General features: G+C 39.1%; 4 protein-coding genes across 4 annotated transcripts; all 4 read left to right on the plus strand.

Moving 5' to 3' along the window:
- Nucleotides 1–2,914: 2,914 nt before the first annotated feature.
- Nucleotides 2,915–8,116, plus strand: LOC112168268 (mitochondrial import inner membrane translocase subunit TIM50). Its single transcript, XM_024305390.2, has 10 exons — nucleotides 2,915–3,312; nucleotides 3,660–3,751; nucleotides 4,872–4,908; nucleotides 5,450–5,511; nucleotides 5,604–5,717; nucleotides 5,943–6,047; nucleotides 6,193–6,291; nucleotides 6,816–6,972; nucleotides 7,062–7,164; nucleotides 7,724–8,116. Exons 1-10 carry the CDS (start codon nucleotides 3,045–3,047, stop codon nucleotides 7,770–7,772), a joined length of 1,086 nt encoding a protein of 361 aa, XP_024161158.1. The 5' UTR covers nucleotides 2,915–3,044; the 3' UTR covers nucleotides 7,773–8,116.
- Nucleotides 8,117–9,498: 1,382 nt separating this feature from the next.
- Nucleotides 9,499–11,387, plus strand: LOC112165735 (zinc transporter 11). The gene is given in 4 exon segments (XM_024302359.2): nucleotides 9,499–10,014; nucleotides 10,507–10,550; nucleotides 10,669–11,125; nucleotides 11,128–11,387. Coding segments are annotated over 4 exon segments (1,017 nt in total). The 5' UTR covers nucleotides 9,499–9,554; the 3' UTR covers nucleotides 11,184–11,387.
- Nucleotides 11,388–11,556: 169 nt separating this feature from the next.
- LOC112165736 (zinc transporter 11) lies at nucleotides 11,557–13,534 on the plus strand. Its single transcript, XM_024302360.2, has 3 exons — nucleotides 11,557–12,548; nucleotides 12,636–12,655; nucleotides 12,977–13,534. Exons 1-3 carry the CDS (start codon nucleotides 12,290–12,292, stop codon nucleotides 13,532–13,534), a joined length of 837 nt encoding a protein of 278 aa, XP_024158128.1. The 5' UTR covers nucleotides 11,557–12,289.
- Nucleotides 13,535–18,459: 4,925 nt separating this feature from the next.
- Nucleotides 18,460–19,571, plus strand: LOC112163698 (F-box/kelch-repeat protein At3g23880). The gene is made up of 2 exons (XM_024299979.1): nucleotides 18,460–18,762; nucleotides 18,921–19,571. Exons 1-2 carry the CDS (start codon nucleotides 18,460–18,462, stop codon nucleotides 19,569–19,571), a joined length of 954 nt encoding a protein of 317 aa, XP_024155747.1.
- The last annotated feature ends 1,174 nt before the right edge of the window (nucleotides 19,572–20,745 follow it).

Raw genomic sequence — 20,745 nt, forward strand, 5'->3', positions numbered from 1 at the left:
ACCTCTGTAATAATCTCTCCCATTGACTGGATCATGCTGCCATGTTGCTTCTTTCGCTGGAGTGGCTCCAATCCTTTGATCGCCAACTTAACTAATTCTTTCTCAGGCAATATCATACTAAGTTTAGCCTTCTGGATCTGGAAGTGTTGAAGATAAGCAACAGTAGACTCGGTGGGCTGTTAGGCCATCTAGGTGAGAGAGGCCAAGTCAACCTCAAGCTTAATAGCTCCAAAAGTCTCTCGAAAAACCTTTTCCATTGCTGGCCAATCCGCCACTGACCCTAGCCGCAGTTTAGAAAACCATCTAAAAGCTGCTCCAGATAGAGAAGTGCCAAAGGTCCTACACTTGAGGATGTCATCATTCTACTATTGGCCGCATTGCACCCTAAATTTGGCCAGATGGGTTGCCGCATTCTCAGTATCCTCTCCTGAAAAAGTAGAGAATATGATATTTTTGTAGCCTATGGGAAAAGGCGCGAGCATTATATGCGGCGAGAAAGGTCCCTCATAAACACCATCTAGGTGGGCCCTAGGGTTAGCTAACCTGATCATCTCCTCAACCTCTTCGCGTCTCACATAGTCCGGACCAGGAGGAGGAGGTGTCGCCATGGTCTAGCGAGCATTCTGCAGAGGTACAGCCTGGCTAGCGGCCACTATTCCTTCCCTAAGGCGAATTGTCCGGGGAATAGTGGATTGTTGCAGGGTCATAGCTGGTGTGGCCACATCTTTTACCAGGGCCGTTATCTTGATCGGATTGCCAGCCTGGTCAATGCCATAGTAATTCCCTGGAAGTTCTTCATAGACATTCTCCTCCCCATCGCTGTCGTATTGAGTAAACACAACAAGATCAGCAGAACTGCCTTCAACGGTCTTCGGATTCCTACTCTTTTGCGGGGGCGGTGGAATGGCCTTGTTACCACCAATTACCAGGGCTTTGTCCTTGCTTTTGGTTACTGAGGCAGAGGCGGCTGCAGATGGTGTAACGGTGTTGCCGCTAGTCTTCTCCCGAGCATTAGGAGGTATGTATTTACTAGTACTTGAAGGTTGTCCAAGCGAGCCAAGAATAGCGTTAGGATCCCCCAAAGCTTTATTCAGATGCTCTTTAGCCTGGTCCAACTCAGCTCTTTGCATGGCGACTTAGGTCGCAAGATTGGATCCTTCGTTGTGAAGAACTGCCAATTCTGATGCAGTATGCTTGGCTTGGTTTGCGATGTCAGCAGAGATGTGCTTGCTCTGAGCAGCCTGACCGGTCACCATATCCATGAGCTCCTTGTGGTTTTCCTGGATTTTTTTGTACATGTCTTGCCAATGTCCCTGCGTTTGTCGCGAACTCACTTCAAGATTTTACAGTGAGATCGAAACCTCATCAAGCCTTCGGCGCTCTTCCGCGAGGGCTTTTTCCATCCTTTCATTATATGCAGCATTATTATGTTGAAAGATAGCAAGCCGCTCCTCAATGCTCGCATTCGCCGGGGCGGTAATGGGCACAAATGAATCAGTTGTCTCCTCACTCGCGGCCACTTGGGTGGTGTTGGACACGTTGCCAGCCTCATTAGGCTGGACAGGAGGATTTCTGTGCCCTTAGTAGCGGGCTGGGGAGTTCCACCCTATTCTATTGACATGTCTGGTGATGGTGGGTTGAGTGAGAACTTTTGTGTTACTTGTTCGTCGGAAAGACCACGATAGTGGGCAGGAGAGTGCGGCCTGTAACTGGAAGTCCGATGATTTGGGCAATTAATGTAAACCTTTTGGTAAGGGTTTGCGCTTGATTTCACAATGGTTGCGATCACGAAGAAACGCTACTAGGTCCCACTAGGCGTGCCAAAATGTTTGGCTCCAAAACCAGTATGGGTGCAAACTGTCTCTTTTGAGCATGTGTGTAGGCATGCCAGCACTGTGGGGTGCAGTCGTCAGAGAATCCCTTTACCTGACTTCTTGATCAAACGATGTGGACAAGGAGAGCACCAACCTCGTCACAAGGTTCTTTTCTCTGCCTTCCGGAAAATGACTTCTTGCCTTACGGGCAAGGGCTTTGGTTGTGATCTCATCGCATCATCGAATCGATACTCAACGTTTTAGGTTGAGCAGAGCAATCACTGGGAAGTTTGGAGAAAGCACCGGTATGCTAAAGCGTATCTTTAGCTTCGATGGGTTGCAACTGGGTTGCAGGTAGGTTTGCTCCGAAGAGACTTTGATAATCGTTGAGATTAGTTGATTGAAGAGTTGTGTTAATTCGTCCTTGAAACCTGATATTTATACCTAAGGTTTCGACTGTTCCTTTCCATAGAAGCATTATTGATTGAAGTTTCTTATTCCATCACCGCTACTTGACTCCAATAAGGACTTGTTTTCTTTATGTATCACGAAATGAGTGAAGTTGTAACCCAAACCTAAGTAGGTTTATTTTTGGGCCTCAGGTGTCAGCCCGCTATGCTAAATCCCCTAAGAGATCTTGCCAAAAATACTTTTGGGCTCAAACAAGGTTTCCAAAACAATCACATGCAAAATCTAAATAAATAAAAAATCTATTTCAGCGCTCAAACCTTAAGCGGCGTGACCTCGATTTAATTCTAGTACTAATGGCTCAATAGAGCGGTTTCAAAGCCCATTATCGAATTTGCTCCAAGACAGAATATTGCACAGTACTCTAGCGCCAACGGTCCAACGTTGTTGTCCTCATCGATAATTATGGGAATGTAGACCTGGCCGGCGACGGCGGGAGATGAAATTAAGTCCAAGATTTGGGTCGTGCCGTCGTGGAAATAATTTGAAGCCACATGCAACTCACATGCATCTAGATATATATATATGTTTATCAGTAGACTAAACTACAAGTCTTTTTTTTGGTCAGGAGACTCTAGAATCCCCTAAACCGACAAAACGACTCTCCGTTTTAACCTCCCCAGAGGCCAGAAGTTTCAAATAACTCCAATCCCCAAAGTACCCTTTTCCCCTTCTCTCCCTTTTTTTTCTCAAAACTCCGCAAAAACCCTACTTCAACCCACAGCAGCGATCAGAACTAAAACCCTCCTCCAAAACCCATCAATGTCTTCAACACTACTTCGCTCCCGTTTAGCCTCTCTCGTATCGAAGCGCGGTCGCCGTCTACTGAGCTCCGACGTCGCTTCAAACCCTCCTAAGGACCCATTCGTTGCCGCCGAAACCCTCGCTTCCAATCGCACAGCTCCTCCACCGCCACCGCCAAGCGCCGCCGCTGCGAGCGCGTCAACTAGAAAGCCCTGGAGCTTTCTCAAGTACTCCCTCATTGGCGCTCTCACCGGCGCCACCGCCTCTGTTGCTTATGTCTCCTATGGTATCAATATTACTTCATTTGTTTTTTTCCTTCTCTCTTGAATTGGATTCGGAAACGAAATTTCGATGTGGGCCTTGGCTGAAAGATCAAGAAATGATTAGTGCTGTGTGTGTTGGATTGGATCATGGAGAGAAGTTTTTCATTTCTTGCTAACTGAATTGAACAGTGTAGAATTGTACATTTGTGATTCGATTTTGGTTGTGAAACTTCATTCTTTTTTGTCTTGTGGGAAATTTGATGTGGGTTTTAGGTGAACAGAAAGATTTGTGTATTCTTTTATGTTGTTCTTTTGTTTCGTTATGAAAGAGGAAGAGTGAGTTTTGGATGTACATTTTTTTTTTTTGCAGCTTACTCGATGGATGAAATAGCTGAAAAGACAAAGGCTCTGCGAGAAGCACGTGCAAGTATCGAAATTCCAGATGATGCATCCACTCTTGACGTAAGATTGAGTCAGACTATGTATGAAAATGCAGTTACTCAGCTGTGTGCATAATTTGATGTTTGTATGTTTTTTTTTATCTTTACTTCAGTTGCAAGATACTTGATTAGCTTTTGGATGACAATTATTTAAAAAGTGAGTTAACCCGAAAAAGAGAGGAGGAAGAGAGAATGAGTTGTAAGGCGTTGTTTAGAACTAGGATTCACTCCGACTGCTATTTTGGAATCAAATTTGAAGATTAAATCTTCTGGCAAACCTTTATGTAAGATTGTAAAACTCTCCACCTTTCCCTCCCAGATTTTGCCAAAAAGAAACCTGTCGTTCTGAGCATGCTTTCTTTGTTGGGCAACAATGACTTTATCCTTCAATTGAAGTTAGGGATGAGAGAGCTTTGATTTCACAAAGCTAGAGAGGATGTTTGGTCAAAGAAATGAGAGTGGGGAATTGAGAGAAGAAGTGGAGAAAGTAGTAAGGAAATAAAAAAGGGTCAGTATTTTGACAGTTTTTGGATAGAAGCTCATGAAATGACGAAAACGGCTTTATTATTGTCAAATAATTTCTATTCAATATTGTATCTGGAAAAATCATGTCCAAAAACAACATAACCATGCCTTTGTTTATTTTAGAGACAATAAATTATCCAGCTATCTGGTTTTGATATCAAATGCGCTCTAAACAAATATCATATGTTATAGCTTTCTTGCACCGGGTAGCTCATTATCATATTTGTTATCAAGTATTGGTCGTATAAACTGTTTTATAGTTTATTAGCTATACATCTTGTTTTTGATACCCATAAATCCCCCAAATTCGCTTTATAGAGCCAGGCTTGAAACTGGGTCCTCCTGCCAAACCCTACGATCGTTAGGCGCCAGGTAACTCTACCATGAGGGATTTGAACCCCCGACCACATGGGAGCAAACCATGGGTCTACCATTCCTACTAACTCCTCGTTGGTTAGTCTATAAGCTGCACATGAGACCCTAGTAGCACATTACATTTTGTTTGCACTTATTGAAGTTATGGAACCTTACTCATTGTGATTGTTATTTAATCGTTATTAATTGAATGTGTTGGTATTTTCAGTAGATTGATATTTTGCTATCAATTTCCTTTGCAGAAATTCAAAACTATGCTCTACTCTTCTGCAATTATAGGTGGGTTCTCTGAACTACATTTCTGTTCTGTGGTAGTCAAGCTTCACAGATGCTGTAGTTTATGAGGTGTTTGTTCAGTCGTTTCATTAAAACTGATTGATGTTAATATCATTCACATTAATCGTTACTGTTATGTGGAGGATTTGTTTACTAGCTGCATTATATATAATATATACAGATATATATTTTCCTCTGGTTACTAGCATTTGGTAACCTGTATCTTGAGGACCAACATTGGAAAATCATAGTACTAATAATTTAAGATTTTGATTGAACTCTTTGATGACATAGTGTAGGGAGGCGTATTTACTTAAACATATAAGTGTAAATGCTCTTGACAATCATCTTTCTGTAGCGCCCATTACTAGGCTTAAGATATAATTTTACAGAGCTTACTTGGTTGTCACATATCGCCTCTGGGCTTGATGCAGATGAAGTTATGACTTTTGAAACCTCTTGCTTAGTACCAAAGGGAAATTCTCTCTAATTAGAGTTTTTATTGTTACCACTTATGCTGATTCTTTCTTCCTGATACGTCCAGTGCCTGCTAAAGCAGCTGAAGCTTACCTTGATGCTAGGAGGGCAATTGAAGAACAAGTTCGAGTGGGTATTTTGTTTCTGTTTCTTGCTTTATACTTGGGCACACTATAATGTCATAATATTGGTTTGTTTGACCACAGTACTTGGTTTTATAGGGTTATACTGAACCATATGCGGAAAAGCTTCTTCCAGATTTGCATCCCATGGATAGAAATGCTTATACACTTGTTCTGGATCTACAGGAGACATTACTTTACTCTTATTGGACGGTAAGGCTAGGCTGGAAAATGGTCGTGGTTGTTCTGCAAATTAGAAGATTTAGATGTAGACATGTGCTTTTATATATGCGCACATGATATCTAAGCAATGCATTTTGTTTCCATCTTCGCTTGTGCCACCTATAAGTAGTCACCATTACAGTCCTCATGCCATAAATTTTCATTTTACCTTTTTGTGTGATTACTTATGAGGATGTTTCTCTTTGGCATATGAAGAGGGAAAAGGGCTGGCAGACAATCAAAAGACCTGGAGTTGATGCTTTCTTAGAGCATCTTGCTCAGTTTTATGAAATCATCGTATTTTCGGACTATTCAAATATGGTAATTTTGCCATCACTTATTTTGCAACATCTTGCTCAGGCTTTTTCATGACATCTTTTTATTTTTATTTATTCTTTCTTCTTTTATTCAATTTCAAATAATTAATAATCACTAACGGCATCTTACTTTTCTTTGGTGAATGTAGTATGTAGATCCTGTAATGGAGAGATTGGACCCAAAACATTGTGTAAGATTCAGGCTAGGAAAGGCTGCCACCAAGTATCAAGATGGAGTGCATTATAGGGTACTTGGCTTGCTAAATATTTGCTGTTCCATTTGAATGATGCTCGATTCCCTCTTTTGTTTATGTTCTTGATGATCAACATTTTTGAAGTTCTGAAAATGTTCACTAATATTGAATGGTTGGACAGTGCCAAAAAAAATTTGATTTATTTTTTCATCAACATTCTTGCTGAGGCTCATTTCTTCTTGAGTGAGCCTAACGTGAGTTACTATTCTATTGAAAAATTATATTTTTCTTCTGTACAGTAACTGTTTGCAAAAAGTTTCGACATATTTTATAATTAAAATAAGTCCTACTACTTCTGTTCCTGGATGATGTGTTCGATGGTAGATGTACTCAGCTTTGACCAAAAAGTTGCTGGTCAAACCATTAAGTAATTGATAAACTCCGACCCGCTTAATGACTTGAAATGTTTTTCCTCCTCTCTTTATGGGTAATCCATCAGGGTTAATAAGGATGTTTCTGGTTTTACTTGTGTGATCATTAAGGTATATGAGATGTTGAGACGTAGTTTCTTGTGGCAGGACCTTTCAAAGCTAAATAGAGATCCAAGAAAGATCATATATCTGAGTGCCCATGCACGAGAAAATAGCCTACAGCCTGAAAATGGTGCCGTAATAAAGCCATATAAGTCTGAGCTGGATGATACAGCGCTTGTAGATTTCATCCCATTTCTTGAATGTAAGTCATCTGTGATTTTTTGTTTGTTCTCAAGAATGAATAACCCTTGGAATTCCACTAACGCCTGCTTGTACTTGATTTATGTGCAGTTGTCGCCCGTAACCCTCCAGCAGATATCAGACAAGTATTAGCATCGTATGAAGGACATGAAATTCCAGCTGAGTTCATTAGGCGTACTAAGGAGCATCAGAGGTAATATATTCGTAATATGCGAGTCCAATTTACATGTGTTATTCTGATACTTATGGTCAGTTAATTTTTATTTTTTATTTTTTTTATTTGGTAAAAAGCAGAGGGATGTTTTCATTTTCGTAACATGCGAGTCCAATTTACATGTGTTATTCTAATACTTATGTTCAATTAATTCTTTTTCTTTTGTTTTTTGTCTGGTAAAAAGCAGAGGGATGTTTTCATTTCATGTACTCAATTTACATTTGTTATTCTGATTTCTGATACTCACAAAGACTGAAACACTCTTTTATCTTACCCACCCATGTCCTCTTTTCTGTGATCTCCTGCATCTACCATGCAGTCAACTGTTCTTATGTATGTGATTTGTACACATAATGCATATATACAGAATGCCCAGGTTTGAGTCTCCTTGAGTGCCAAGTCGAGTAGAATGATTTACTTGCAGGCAATTTTGAAGCGCCTATTTGCATTTCATTGAATATACAACATGCTATAGGTCACTTATAATGTCACATGTTGGCGCAAATTCTTACAAAATAAAATTGAAATCACATTGCAGGAAAATGCAAGAACAGAAGCAGCATGGTCCTCGACTCTGGAGGCGTTGATGTTGGAGACTGAGTCAGAATAATGTAAAAACTAGGAGATGGTTTCAGGCGTAATTGGCGATCTGGTTTTGAAGTACGCAGAGTTAGAGAAGTTATGAAGCCAATTTCAAAGATTAAAAAAAAAAAAAAAAAAAATTTTGCAGCGTGGATAAAATCTGGAACAGTATATGTTCAGCTCAGTCTCTCTGGGCTGCTGACACTGTATTTCTGGTATCTAATCTATTTTTTCTGAACATCAAAGTTTTAACCAATATCAATTTCAATTTACCTGTAGCTCGGAAAGAGATTGGATGATGATATTGTGCCTCGAGAATTATTGGCTGTCACATCTGTTCAATTTTGTTTCTGTCCGTCCAGTTTCTTGTGGTTTAAATTTTATTCTGTAATGATTGCATTTTCATGCAAATAAGATTACAGATGCTATAATCCAGAAAATGTCACCATTTATTGAATAGAAGATATTACGAACGTCCCAGGCACGTTAGTTGGATATAACTGGCACCACAAGCTTTGGATGGAATCAAAGGTTGCCAACAGTTTTAACTTGTACAAGGAGACAAATTGAAATGAAAATCACATTCACACCAGCTAAGGCGCGTGGCAATTTGCACTGTTCTCTCTTGTTCCTCCAAATTTTTATTTGTCATTGACTGTTTACGAAAGTCCTCTATCTATAGTTAGGGTTCGTTTTTGACTTTTTTCTATCTATAATTAAGGTCCGTTTTGATGTAAGAAGAAAATAATGGTGTTTCTAAATATATCCAACAAATATTTAAATACATTCAAAATCTAAGAATAAAGCACGATATTTCTAACTTTACTTTTGATTTTGATATACAAACCAAGCAACCAGAACAACAAACGTTAACACCATCATTAGAGTAAAGACTAGGTAGGAAAGAACAAAAAAAACCTTATCCTTAAAAGACCTTGTTTTTGAATCTACAGGTGCAAGTGCATACAAAATTACAAATACAATCATTTTTTGCTATTAGTTATTATATTGCTTTTGTTCCTTTTGATTTCATCGATCTCATCCATCTGCAAATTGTGCTTTTCAAAATTTAATCCATACATTTAGATGATCAGTCATATTTACTTGCTCAATAAATTAGGCTCTTAGCAGTTACGAATAAATACAGTTAATGAATCTTCTGGAGTAGTACCTAAGGAAGATATCAGTTTTTCAATGTATTTGATGTCTAATGAATGATCTAGTTTTATGTACCGTTGTGAGGTACTAACACATCTTCTTGTCTGTCAGACAGCAGAATGATATGTAATAGTCACTTACTCACTTTAGCTTGATATGAATGATATATTTGTTTGATTCAATAAAAAAAAATACATTTAACAGTAAAAGTTATTGAATGGGTGAATATGACTCTGTAACGTGTACAAATATAGAATCCTCCAAAAGGAAAAAAAAAAAAATCTTATACAGCACCCAAAGAAAAAATAGAATATATTCCTCTAAAATTGTTGATGACTTTTCTTCGCGCACAAGGGAGGAGCGAGTGCGCGCGTTAACCAGGTGACAGCTCGGTTTGGAAATTGGAAGTCAAGTCTTTCTTGTTTCAGAAACCACCGATTCAAACTCTCTCTGTGTGTCGTAATCACACACCAAAAAAGTCTCCGCCATAACATTGCAGTACATCTCCTCTTTCCAATTTCGTCTTCTTCCAGTACTACTCTCTCTTCTGTACTACAATACAAACCCAACAACCGCTTTATAACTAACCCAACTCTGCATTCTCCAATGTCCACAGCCTCTCCACAAAAATGGCTCGACCACTTCTCCTCCTCCTCCACCTCATCCTCCTCTCCCTCGCCCTCGCCGCCTCCGCCCACAGCGGCCACGGCGATGAAGACGAGGAACCAACCGCCGCAGACGACACTGACCTCCGCGCCAGGCCTCTGATCATGGCAAAGATTTGGTGTTTGATAGTTATTTTCTTCGGAACTTTCATCCCTGGAGTTTCTCCTTACTTCTTCAAATGGAATCAGGGTTTCTTGGTTCTGGGGACCCAGTTTGCTGGGGGTGTGTTTCTGGGGACGGCTCTGATGCATTTTCTGAGTGACGCTGATGAGACTTTTAAAGACTTGACTAAAAAAGAGTACCCTTTTGCGTTCATGTTGGCTTGTGCTGGGTTCTTGTTGACAATGCTGGCTGACTGTGTCATTTCCTATGTGTTTTCCAAGAAAAGGGGCGCTGGCTCTGTTTCTGATCTTGAGACTCAAGGTGAGTTGTGGGTTTTGTTTTCAGATTTGAACTTTCTTTTGTGAGAGTTGTGGGTTTGTTCCATGACAATTGTTTGATGTGTGATGTTAGTTGCAAGAAGAATTAACTTTCTTTATAGTCAGGATAGCTGGATAAAGACTAAAGAGATTGAATATGTCAGCTGTACATGAATTTTTTTCTCTGGTGCTAAATTGGCGTGGTTTGGTCATGTGGCTAAGAAATTATTAGCGGGATTGTCATTTAACATGGCCAAGTGAGAACTAAATTAAGAAGAAAAGCTAGGCTTAAGGTATATTATAGAAGTGGATAGGTGCTAAATTACTTTTTTTATAACAACACGAGTTAATCTTGGGTCATGAGTCAGGATAAGGACTAAGGAGTAAAGGATTGAACAAATCAGATAGGCCTAAAATTTTCTCTGCTACTGAAGATGATGATATGATGTAAGATTGTTAGGACTATCAAAATTGATTATTGTTTTCTTCATTTCAGGGAGTGTTGAACATGAAAAAGGCGTCACAGCATCACAGTGTCAGGTGAGATCATAGTTGTATATAGTTCTTGTTCACATATGTACTGATTAAGATCTGCCACTTGGTATGGATGATTATTGTCCTGAAACTGATTATATACTATATTCGAATGCTTTGGCAGAGCCATAACCACTTTGCAAACGCATCTGTCGCAAATGTTAGTTCACTTGGGGATAGTGTCCTGTTGATAGTAGCCTTGTGTTTTCACTCTGTCTTTGAGGGCATTGCAATTGGAGTTGCTGAGACTAAAGCTGATGCTTGGAAAGCCTTATGGACAATTTCTCTGCATAAGGTATTTGCAGCTATTGCCATGGGAATTGCTCTTCTGCGAATGATGCCTAACCGTCCCTTCTTATCATGCGCTGCCTATGCTTTTGCATTTGCTATTTCAAGTCCTATTGGCGTGGCCATTGGAATCATAATAGACGCAACAACCCAAGGTGCTGTGGCAGATTGGATATTTGCGATTTCAATGGGTCTGGCATGTGGTGTGTTTATCTATGTAGCTGTAAACCATTTATTGGCAAAGGGTTACACACCCGGTAAGGAAGTTTCTGTGGACAAACCCCATTACAAGTTTTGGCAGTGTCGTTGGGCGTTAGCGTTATAGCTGTTGTGATGATTTGGGACACTTGAAGACATGCCAAAGGTTGTGCCTTTACCATATTTGTTTGTGAAAGAATGCCTAATGAAGCATATGGAATGGAGTTTCTTTGATGAGTAGCAAGACTAGGGTAATAGCTAAATCTGTTTTTTGTATATAAATTTCATGTAGTTATTAGTTCAGTCTACAAGACTGCTATCATTCCCAATATGGTGAAATTGTTACAACAGATTGCATATCTCCTCTTCCAAATTTTTCCTTGAATAAGTTATATTCGTTTGGATTTTACAGTACAAATGGCTTGGCAATCATCTAGGTGTGGATCATGTTATATATTTTGACCGATAAGAATTCATATGTTCTGTTAGCTTTGACAGTATGTGACACATTATGTATGTCAGAAAGAAAGGGATTTTATCTGCGTTGACTTACATATCCCCATTATAATGTCACAATGCACCATTGGAGTTGCAACTCCTGCTGCACTGCTCAGTTTGGGAATGGATGAACATGTCTTTGTAAAGTATAGATTCATTAATATATTAATTAAGGTACAAAGCATCTGTCAGATATTTGAATCCGACTGGTATATACTCTCTCTAGGTCTCGTGTTATGGCATGTCGACAATGTGATCAGAATCTGATTAGGTGTATACCTATCATTTCTAAAATTTTATTCACAGTGATAACTGCATTTGATTCTTTTACTTAGAGCAAGGAACAATTGTACATGAGATTTGCCTATAACAATTGTTTATACTCGAGCATGCTGATGCATGATCAGACCGAAATATTTTTTTACAAAACCAAATGAAAATAGAGAGCAGTTTATACTTTTTAACATGATATCAGATTAGTGACTAAGAACTAGCTTGTTTTTTCCCTAATTGTAATTAAGGTAGAGTCCAAACCCACCAGTGTACAATAACACACTGAACCCTTCCAACCCTTCCATGTGCCAGAGAAGAATGGCGTTCTTCTCTTCCTTTGCCTCACCCTCTCTTCCTTAGCCTACAGCAACCACGGCAAGGGTGAAACTGAAAAACACAATGGTGCTCACTACCTTCGATCTAAGGCTCTTATCCTGGTCAAGATTTGGTGCCTGCTGTTGGTCTTTGTTGGGACTTTTGCTGCAGGAATGTCACCTTACTTCTTAAGGTGGAACGAGGCGTTCTTGGTTCTAGGCACACAGTTTGCTGGTGGTGTGTTTTTGGGAACAGCTCTCATGCACTTCCTGAGTGATTCAAACAAGACTTTTGAGGGCTTGACTGAAAAGGAGTACCCTTTTGCCTGTATGCTGGCCTGTGTAGGGTTCTTGATCACAATGTTTGCAGATTGTGTGGTTTCATATGTCTATGCTAAGCAGAAGGACAGTCCAACCGACCCTGAATTTCAAGGTCAGTGGTAGATATAGAGACTTGGTTTTGAGCCTTAACTATACAACTCGATTTTATTACTGATTTCACAAACTTCTTTTTCTACAGGGAAGGACGAGGCTCACAAGGTGAGATATGTATATGTTCTGCTCTTGTTTGTGCTTGTTTCCAATATCTATGTTTGATAAACTAAAAATCTTGTATTTGTCCTCACATGCATACCCAAAAGTTATTACGAATTCACTACATACTTTTGAAATTATAATACACTGTTAGGATTAAAGATCGAACAAAAACAACATGCTTTGTTGCCACTCTCGTGGAATGTTGTTCGGATATATGAGCAGATCAAGAGTTTATCAACAAGACATGTCAAATATTTTGTTAGAGAACATTACGCTATATAGAATTGACAACACATCTTGCTTGTATGTATGCTTTCACTGCAGAGCCATGGCACCCACCACGTAGCAGCAGTTGGTTCATTTGGGGACACCATTTTGTTGATCATAGCCTTGTGCTTCCACTCTTTCTCTGAGGGCATCGCTATTGGAATTGCAAAAACGAAAATTGATGCTTGGAAGGCTTTGTGGACAGTGTGTCTGCACAAAATGATTGCAGCCATTGCCATGAGCATTGCTCTCCTCCGCATGGTTCCCAATCGTCCCTTCTTATCATGCATGGCTTACGCTTTTATCTTTGCCATTTCTAGTCCAGTTGGTGTGGGAGTTGGGATCATAATAGATTCCACAACTGAAGGTTCAACAGCAGATTGGATGTTTGCTATTTCTATAGGCTTGGCTTGTGGAGTATTCATCTATGTTTCGATAAACCATTTGCTTTCAAAGGGTTACACAGCTCACAATGCAGTTTCTGTTGACAAACCCCATTACAGGTTATTGGCTGTTGTGTTTGGTATTGGAGTAATCTCTGTGGCCATGATCTGGGACACTTACGTCGCATATATTGCTCATCGATCATTCTCAAGGGTATCTCGATTTACTTAATATCAAATTTCTCTTAGATGTTTCCTGTATTAATAGTACCCAATTTTTTTTGAAAGAAATGTGAATTTCATTAACGCATGCGAAGATAGCCATTACATATCTTTCTGCTGTCTTCAACTAGATAGATCAAGAAGTTATAGTAAGAAAACTATTGTGATATATAGAAACAAACCATCTATATTCAAACTAATTGCTCACTTATTTAAAATGAGCCTATAAACTATGGAGAAAAGTAAGACATAGTACATAGGCCCCTAGCACACCCATCTATATTTTTCCTTTGCCCTTCAAACTAGGGCTAGAAGATTTTGTCGGACACAATCGTTGTCCGGTCCATAGAGAGATTGGGCCTAGCAGCTGCCCAACTCCTTGACGATCCAAATTGACTTAGATGCCTCATTTATGAAGAGCCCAAACTCATCAGTTTCTGCTTTCATCTTCATTTTCTGGCCCATAGAAGTGAGCCCATTTCCAAGAACCCTAAGCAAAGGCCCAATAGCTTGGGCTAGCCAATTTGGACCCAAACCCAAAATCCCTAAGGCAGGAGCACCTCAGCCACAGACCATGATCTCCGTCGCAAGGACCACCTCCAACAAATAGCCTAGCTACCTGTGGACACCACCAGGTAATCACCGTCAGGATCATAGAGAATAGGGCTTGGATTTGAGCCCAAACATAGTCCAACCATATTGATATGGACACCCAGATCCATTTGCATGTCACCAGCAGCTCTACGTTGTCCGCAGCGCCGGTCGATCTATAGCCTCTTCTCTGCCTCTTCGCGCAGCACTGCCGCTCATCCACATCTTAGTTAACGACATGGGTGTCATTGAAGTCACAGAAAGAGATTGGGAGGTCTCTAGGAGCCAAACTGCGTCACCACCACCGCCATGAACATCAGTGGTAGAGCTTGAGAGATGAAGATGGGAAGGTACCATATTGGATGGATTAAAGGACAGAAAAAGGCCCAGACGGACATGCCCTGCGGTTGGAAGTTAGCCAGAGCCGCTGTGTTTGTCGCTGCCACAAGAAGGCAACGCTAGGAGAAGCGCTGTTAGGATGGCTAGGGTTTTCATCTTCATCTTAGATTGCTTTATTAAGCCATATTAATAGTACCCTATTTCAAATCTCTTCAAATAGAGTTGATTAGATTAAAGTCCAAAAGCTAGACCCCATATTGAATTATTTCCTTTTTCATCTTGCTGACTCAATCGTTATTACTTTTTCTTTTTTTACATGACTAATATGCCCTTATTGAATGTCTTTGCACATAAAAGAAAAGAATTAATAGGATTAATAGCAATCTAATTAGTAATTTAATATCATATTTGATGTATATCTTTCTTAAATTTTTCTTCTAGATCCGGTATAAAATTTGGAATTGATATGAAATTGAATACCATATTTAATGTAAATCATTCCTAAAATTATTCTAATTTAAAAGATGTGGATCATTTAGCAAACCTATATAATCTATTTAAAATTTAAAATATTAGGGATTTGTATTAAGTAATTAGGGGTTTATATTAAAAATTTCTCAAAAATTAATAAGTGAGGATGTATACCTAGTATTTTATAACGTGTGAATAAAATTTCCTTCCCCCATTTAGAATCCATATTTTATATAAAGTTTTGAAATCCTAATCATTTTAGTCGCAGTACGACCCAAGGGCATGGTGCAATCCAAACCACCAAAGAGTTCGTTGAGAAATTTTAAATACACACATCTAATTACTCAATACACACTCCTTATTCAATAAACCTACCATTTAATTTCTCATTCTAATATTTTACTAAATACACAACCCAAATTACCTAAAATATCCTTAACCTAACAAACCATGAAATACACTATTATTTAATAACATTAAGGCTACTATTTAATTTAATTAGTATATCTGACCATATTAATTACTTGTCTTAGTTATTGGGAAATCCATAAGGATTCATTATTGTTCCCTTCAAATAGATGCTTAGAAATAGGTTTTGTATTATTTGAGTTCTCATCAACCAAACACCATATTGAATTTTGAGTCGAACTTTCAACCAAAACTGTATCAGTTCAGTAGTTTCTCCACAATGGCGGAACTACGAAATTGTCATTGGATAGTCAAACAAATTAACAATTACAAAGTTTTATACCTGTGATTTTTTATATTAGATAATAAATTGACTAATCATAACTTTTAGAAAAAAAAAAAACTAAAAGTGGGAGTAAAGTGATTTGTTTTAAAAATATTTAATGTCATTGATTTTGAAATTCTAAATTATATGGTTTCTCACCCCATTTAATTACAATTTATTTGAGAAAAATTTAAATTTGATGGTTTCTAACTTTATTCTTGTTTTGAATGAGGATGCATGTATATAAATTTATTGTGTTTATAATTATAGAATCATATAAGGAAGATATGATTATTATTATTTAGGTTCTTGACCAAAAGCCCCAAAATAAGCCAAAGTTATCTCACTTACCCCAACAACAGATTTTTATTCTTACTAACCCAAATTAAAGAGAAATGACTATTATGCCCTCTGCTTAATTAATAAATTACATACAGCTGCCACTGGGTAATCACTTTCTCATCCCCTCCTTTCTCTCTCTCTCTCCCCCCAACTGACCTCCAGCTCCGGCAACGTTCCAGCCCCTCCGGCACTCCACCCAGCCCTTCCGGCGTTCGGCGCTTAACCCAGGCGTTCTAGACCCAGCCTCTCCGAGGTACAACATAAGCCTCCCGGCGTTCGACGTAGGACCTCTGGCCTTCCAAGCCCATCGGCGCTCGACCCAGCCCCTCCGGTGCTCGACGAGGACTCTCCGAAGCTCGATCAAGGTTCTCCAGCGCTGGACCAAGGTTCTCCGATGTCGATGAAGGCTCTCCGGCGCTAGATCAAGGTTCTCCGGCGCTGGACCAAGGTTCTCCGGTGCTGCTAGCAGAGGGGAACGATGATTAGGTTCCTCCAAGCATTCAGGTTTAGGTTCCTCCATAATTTATTGGGAAATGAAAGTCAATTGTAGTAGATGACTGCAAGTCTATGCATATTCTCACAACGTGGTAGCAAGTTTTAGAATTGTCTGTGGATATATGAACTAGAGTTTCTTATTTGCCTTAGATGTTAAGCACTCTGTTTCTCTTCTACTGTTTTGTATTTTCTTTGGACGGTGTATTTAGTGCTTGTATTCTGTAATCAGGTTCATGAAAGTTTGCAGAGGATACGTGAAAGAAAGCTTGTTAACTTTATTGAGTGGGGCCCTGCAAGCATTCAGGTTCTTTTGCACTCTAAAAATTGTGTGTATAAATGAGTTCATTTACTTCATTTGGCAATATTTTGGATGTTTGATCTTTTACTTTCTGCTTGTTTGTGTAGGTTGCTTTGTCTAGGAAGTCGCCATATGTACAAACTACCCATAGGGTATATAAGGCTCTAACTCTCATCTTAGATTTTCTTCCTTGTTTTTAATTTTTTGAATGTCTATTGGGGGGCAATAGACGTCTATTGCCCTCCAATAAACGTTTTGAATTGATACAATCTCTTCATTTTTTTCTTTAATCAAAGTTTTATTTTTGTAATTTTAGGAAGATTAGTTCTCATTTCGGTAACTGAAATATCTATTGGGGGGCAATATACGTCTATTGGGGGGAAATAGACGTTTTGAATTGATGTAATCTCCTCATTTTTTTTTCTTTAATCAAAGTTTTATTTGTGTAATTTTAGGAAGATTGGTTTCCATTTCGATAATCGAAACGTCTATTGAGAGACAATAGATGTCTATTGGGGGGCAATAGACCTTTATTGTCCTTATATTGGGGGGCAATAGGCGCATATTGGGGGCAATACACTGCTGGGTAATAGACGTCTATTGGGGGGCAATAGACCAATAGACGTCTATTGCTCCTCTATTGGGGGCAATAGATGTTTTCAAAAAAATCTGGTGGGCAGCAGCCTGTGATCTGATTCCGGCAGCCGGTTATCGGATTCTGGCGGCCGGTGACCGGATTCCTGCAAAAGTTGGCCGAAATCCTGCGATAGGTGGCTGGAATCCGGCGACCGGTGACCGGCTCTGGCGAAGTCTCATATGGTTTCTCTCTCTTCCATTCTCTCTCTCTCTCTCTCTCTCTCTCTCTCTCTCTCTCTCTCTCTCTCTAAGTAACAAAGGGGTGAGGGGTAAAATGGAATTAAAAAAATTAAAAAATTAAAAAATCTTAATGGGGTATTAGGGAAGACTCCCTTAGAGTGTATTGGGTAAGGGGGAATTAAAAAAACTTAATGGGGTTAGTGGGAAAAAAAATCCCTAGAAATGGGGTAAATGGACAAAAACCCTTATTATTTTTCTTTTAATATATAGATGTCTATTTTGGTCATTTAATCTATCTATAAAATCTAATTTAAAATATAAAATAATAGGGATGTGTATTAAGTAGTTTGGGGTGTGTATGTAAAATTTACCGAGTTCGTTTCCTATTCCTTCTCAAAGAAAAAAAAGAGTTCATTTACAGCAGGAGTACTTTTTCTTTTATGGCACGTTTACTTACTTGGAATGGAAAACAATCATGAATCGGAAACAAATGGAATGGGAGAATAAAGGAATCAGTATTGATTCCGGAGGATTGATTCTTAAACCCATCCCCCCCTTCGTAATCAAATTCCTAAATATTCAGGAATCGATTCCTGATAAATAGGTGGGACCTACACCAATTCCAATTCCTTCATGTGTTAGTAAACACAGGAATTCTTTAAACACAGGAATTCTTTTACCCGGAATCATTCCGATTCCTTTCCTTTATGTGTTAGTAAACACAGGGGTGTTTTTAGTCTTTAATCATTCCATTTCATTCCATTCCATTCCAAGTAAGTAAACGTGCCCTTAGTCGAACACCACCGGTAAAACCCTAAAACGGGAAACAAACTCAGAAACACTAGTGAAGATGGCGGAGCACATACCCGAAGACATGATGGTTAAAATCCTGCAGCGGTTGCCGATCAAATCCTTAATCCGCTTCACCTGCGTTTCGAAGCGGTGGCGTTTCATCATATTGTCCGACCACCAATTCGCCAAATCCCAGTTCCAAATAACTTCTGAACAGACTCGAACCAGACTCCTCCTCTCCACCGCCTCTCAATCTGAATACGAATCCCTAGACATGGAGAGTTTTTCAGTTACAAAGCTGACCTGCCCATTCAAGCAACCCGACGACGTCGTCCGCATACTCTCCTCCTGCAATGGTCTGGTATGTGCGACATCCCTAGACAGAGACTCCAGGTACTTCCCATCGAACCTGTACATCTGGAACCCTTCAACTGGATTCTTCAAAAAACTACCTCTGTACATCTGGAACCCTTCAACTGGATTCTTCAAAAAACTACCTCTGATTCCTTAAACGTTCAGCGTCTACGTTATTTTGGTTTTGGACATTTGTCGGCCACTGACGACTACAAAGTTATTGCCAAAATCGAGAAGAAACAGCAGGCCGAGATATTCTCATCGAGAGCGAACACTTGGAAAACGATCCAAGTCCCTTCCGATGTGGAGCCCTTCAGCGAGGGGTTTCTTTTCAATGAGGCACTTCATTGGATCAGTATTAAGAACTTTCCTAATTATAGCATTGATGTCGTTGCTTTCGATTTGGCAAAGGAAGAGTTCCGAAAAATTCCTCTGCCTACTACTCTTAAAAATGCAGCGGCGCTTTCTTCTTTTAGAGGATGCTTGTGTGTCTTTGATTATGCGTACAACACTGCTGGCTCTATTTATTTGTGGGTCATGAGAGAATATAACATGGCTGACGCGTGGACTAAGCTCTTCAACATAAAGATTCCCATTCCGCCTGAGAATGCAGTTCATATTTTGAGGCCAATCTTGGTTACAGAAACTAGTACATTTCTGCGATTAGACATGATGATTAATGCGGCGATAGAATCAAAGTTGGTAAGGAGTGTTCATCACCAGGAAGAGAAGCTTGAGACATATATGGTTAGTAGTGGCGGATTACGTATCAGGGACATGATTATATTTAAAGAGAGTCTACTTTGGCTTTACTAAATGATTGATATCTGCATTCGAATTTTGGTTAGTCACTCCCCATAATTTAGCCCCTATTTTTTCACTAGATTTGATTGTTTCATTTCACCTTGGCGACTATCCGTCTCATGATAATATCAGGTCAATGTACCATTAATTCTGTAAGTTTTTTTTTTTTTTTTTTTGTTATATGTAGTTTTCATTTGTGACCAGTGGATACAAAATTACTGTGACAACCCAAAATTTTAATAAATATTAAGTATACATATATATATATATATATATATATATATTGTGTGTGTGTGTGTGTTGTTCCTTATATATACTTGTTTATGAAGAAAGATAAATACCAGTTCACTATATAGGAGGAATTTTTGAGTCCTTGTATACTAGTATGTAAATTCTAATTACAAATACTAATTCGATGACGTACAATATAGTTGGTTTGTTGTGCTTGTGAACTTGTATTGCATTGATAAATTTAGATGTTGTGCTTAGGTACTATAGTTAAGATTATGTATACTTGTACACATACGCTACACAGTCATTAGGAATTTATACGTCCCCCCCTCCTCCCCCTCCCCCCCCCCCCCCACACACACACACACACACACTAGTTTAACGACCTTTATATATATATATATATATATATATATAATGAAGAACTAGAGTGCAGTTACAGCTTAATTGAGCAATGAATTCATCTTTGGGAGCCATGTATCTACCTTGGTATTATATGACCTATTGTTAAGTTTATAGTCCAAAGTAATTAGATCTTGATAGTATGAGTAGAACTGGAGGTGGCATTCCCTAATCTAAAAGAGTGATACGATCCTAGTGTTGGTAGCACAATGAAAGATTGAAGATTGGGATGATGAATCTCTTATTAGTCATTGTTCATATCCAAGTGTGAGTAAGTATTCTATTTGAGTGATTATGCAAAGTTAGGAATTATAGGTGTTGATGAATCTGTAAACTAAGCTAGCTAGTAGTTGGAGGAGGCATCACTCAATTTCTAGTCTACTGCTATCACCTGGATATCCCCAGATTATAGAAATAAATCTTATCTTCTTCATATATGTTTTTATATATTGTTGTGTTTTTGGCTCGTTGATACAATCTGAAAATTAGGATGCAGAATTCAAATCCAAGTCTAGAAAGGAAAGAGGTTTGCGCGTAGCTTTTCTATAAGTTT

This window comes from Rosa chinensis, chromosome 5, assembly GCF_002994745.2.
Source record: "Rosa chinensis cultivar Old Blush chromosome 5, RchiOBHm-V2, whole genome shotgun sequence".
Lineage (NCBI taxonomy): Eukaryota > Viridiplantae > Streptophyta > Magnoliopsida > Rosales > Rosaceae > Rosa > Rosa chinensis.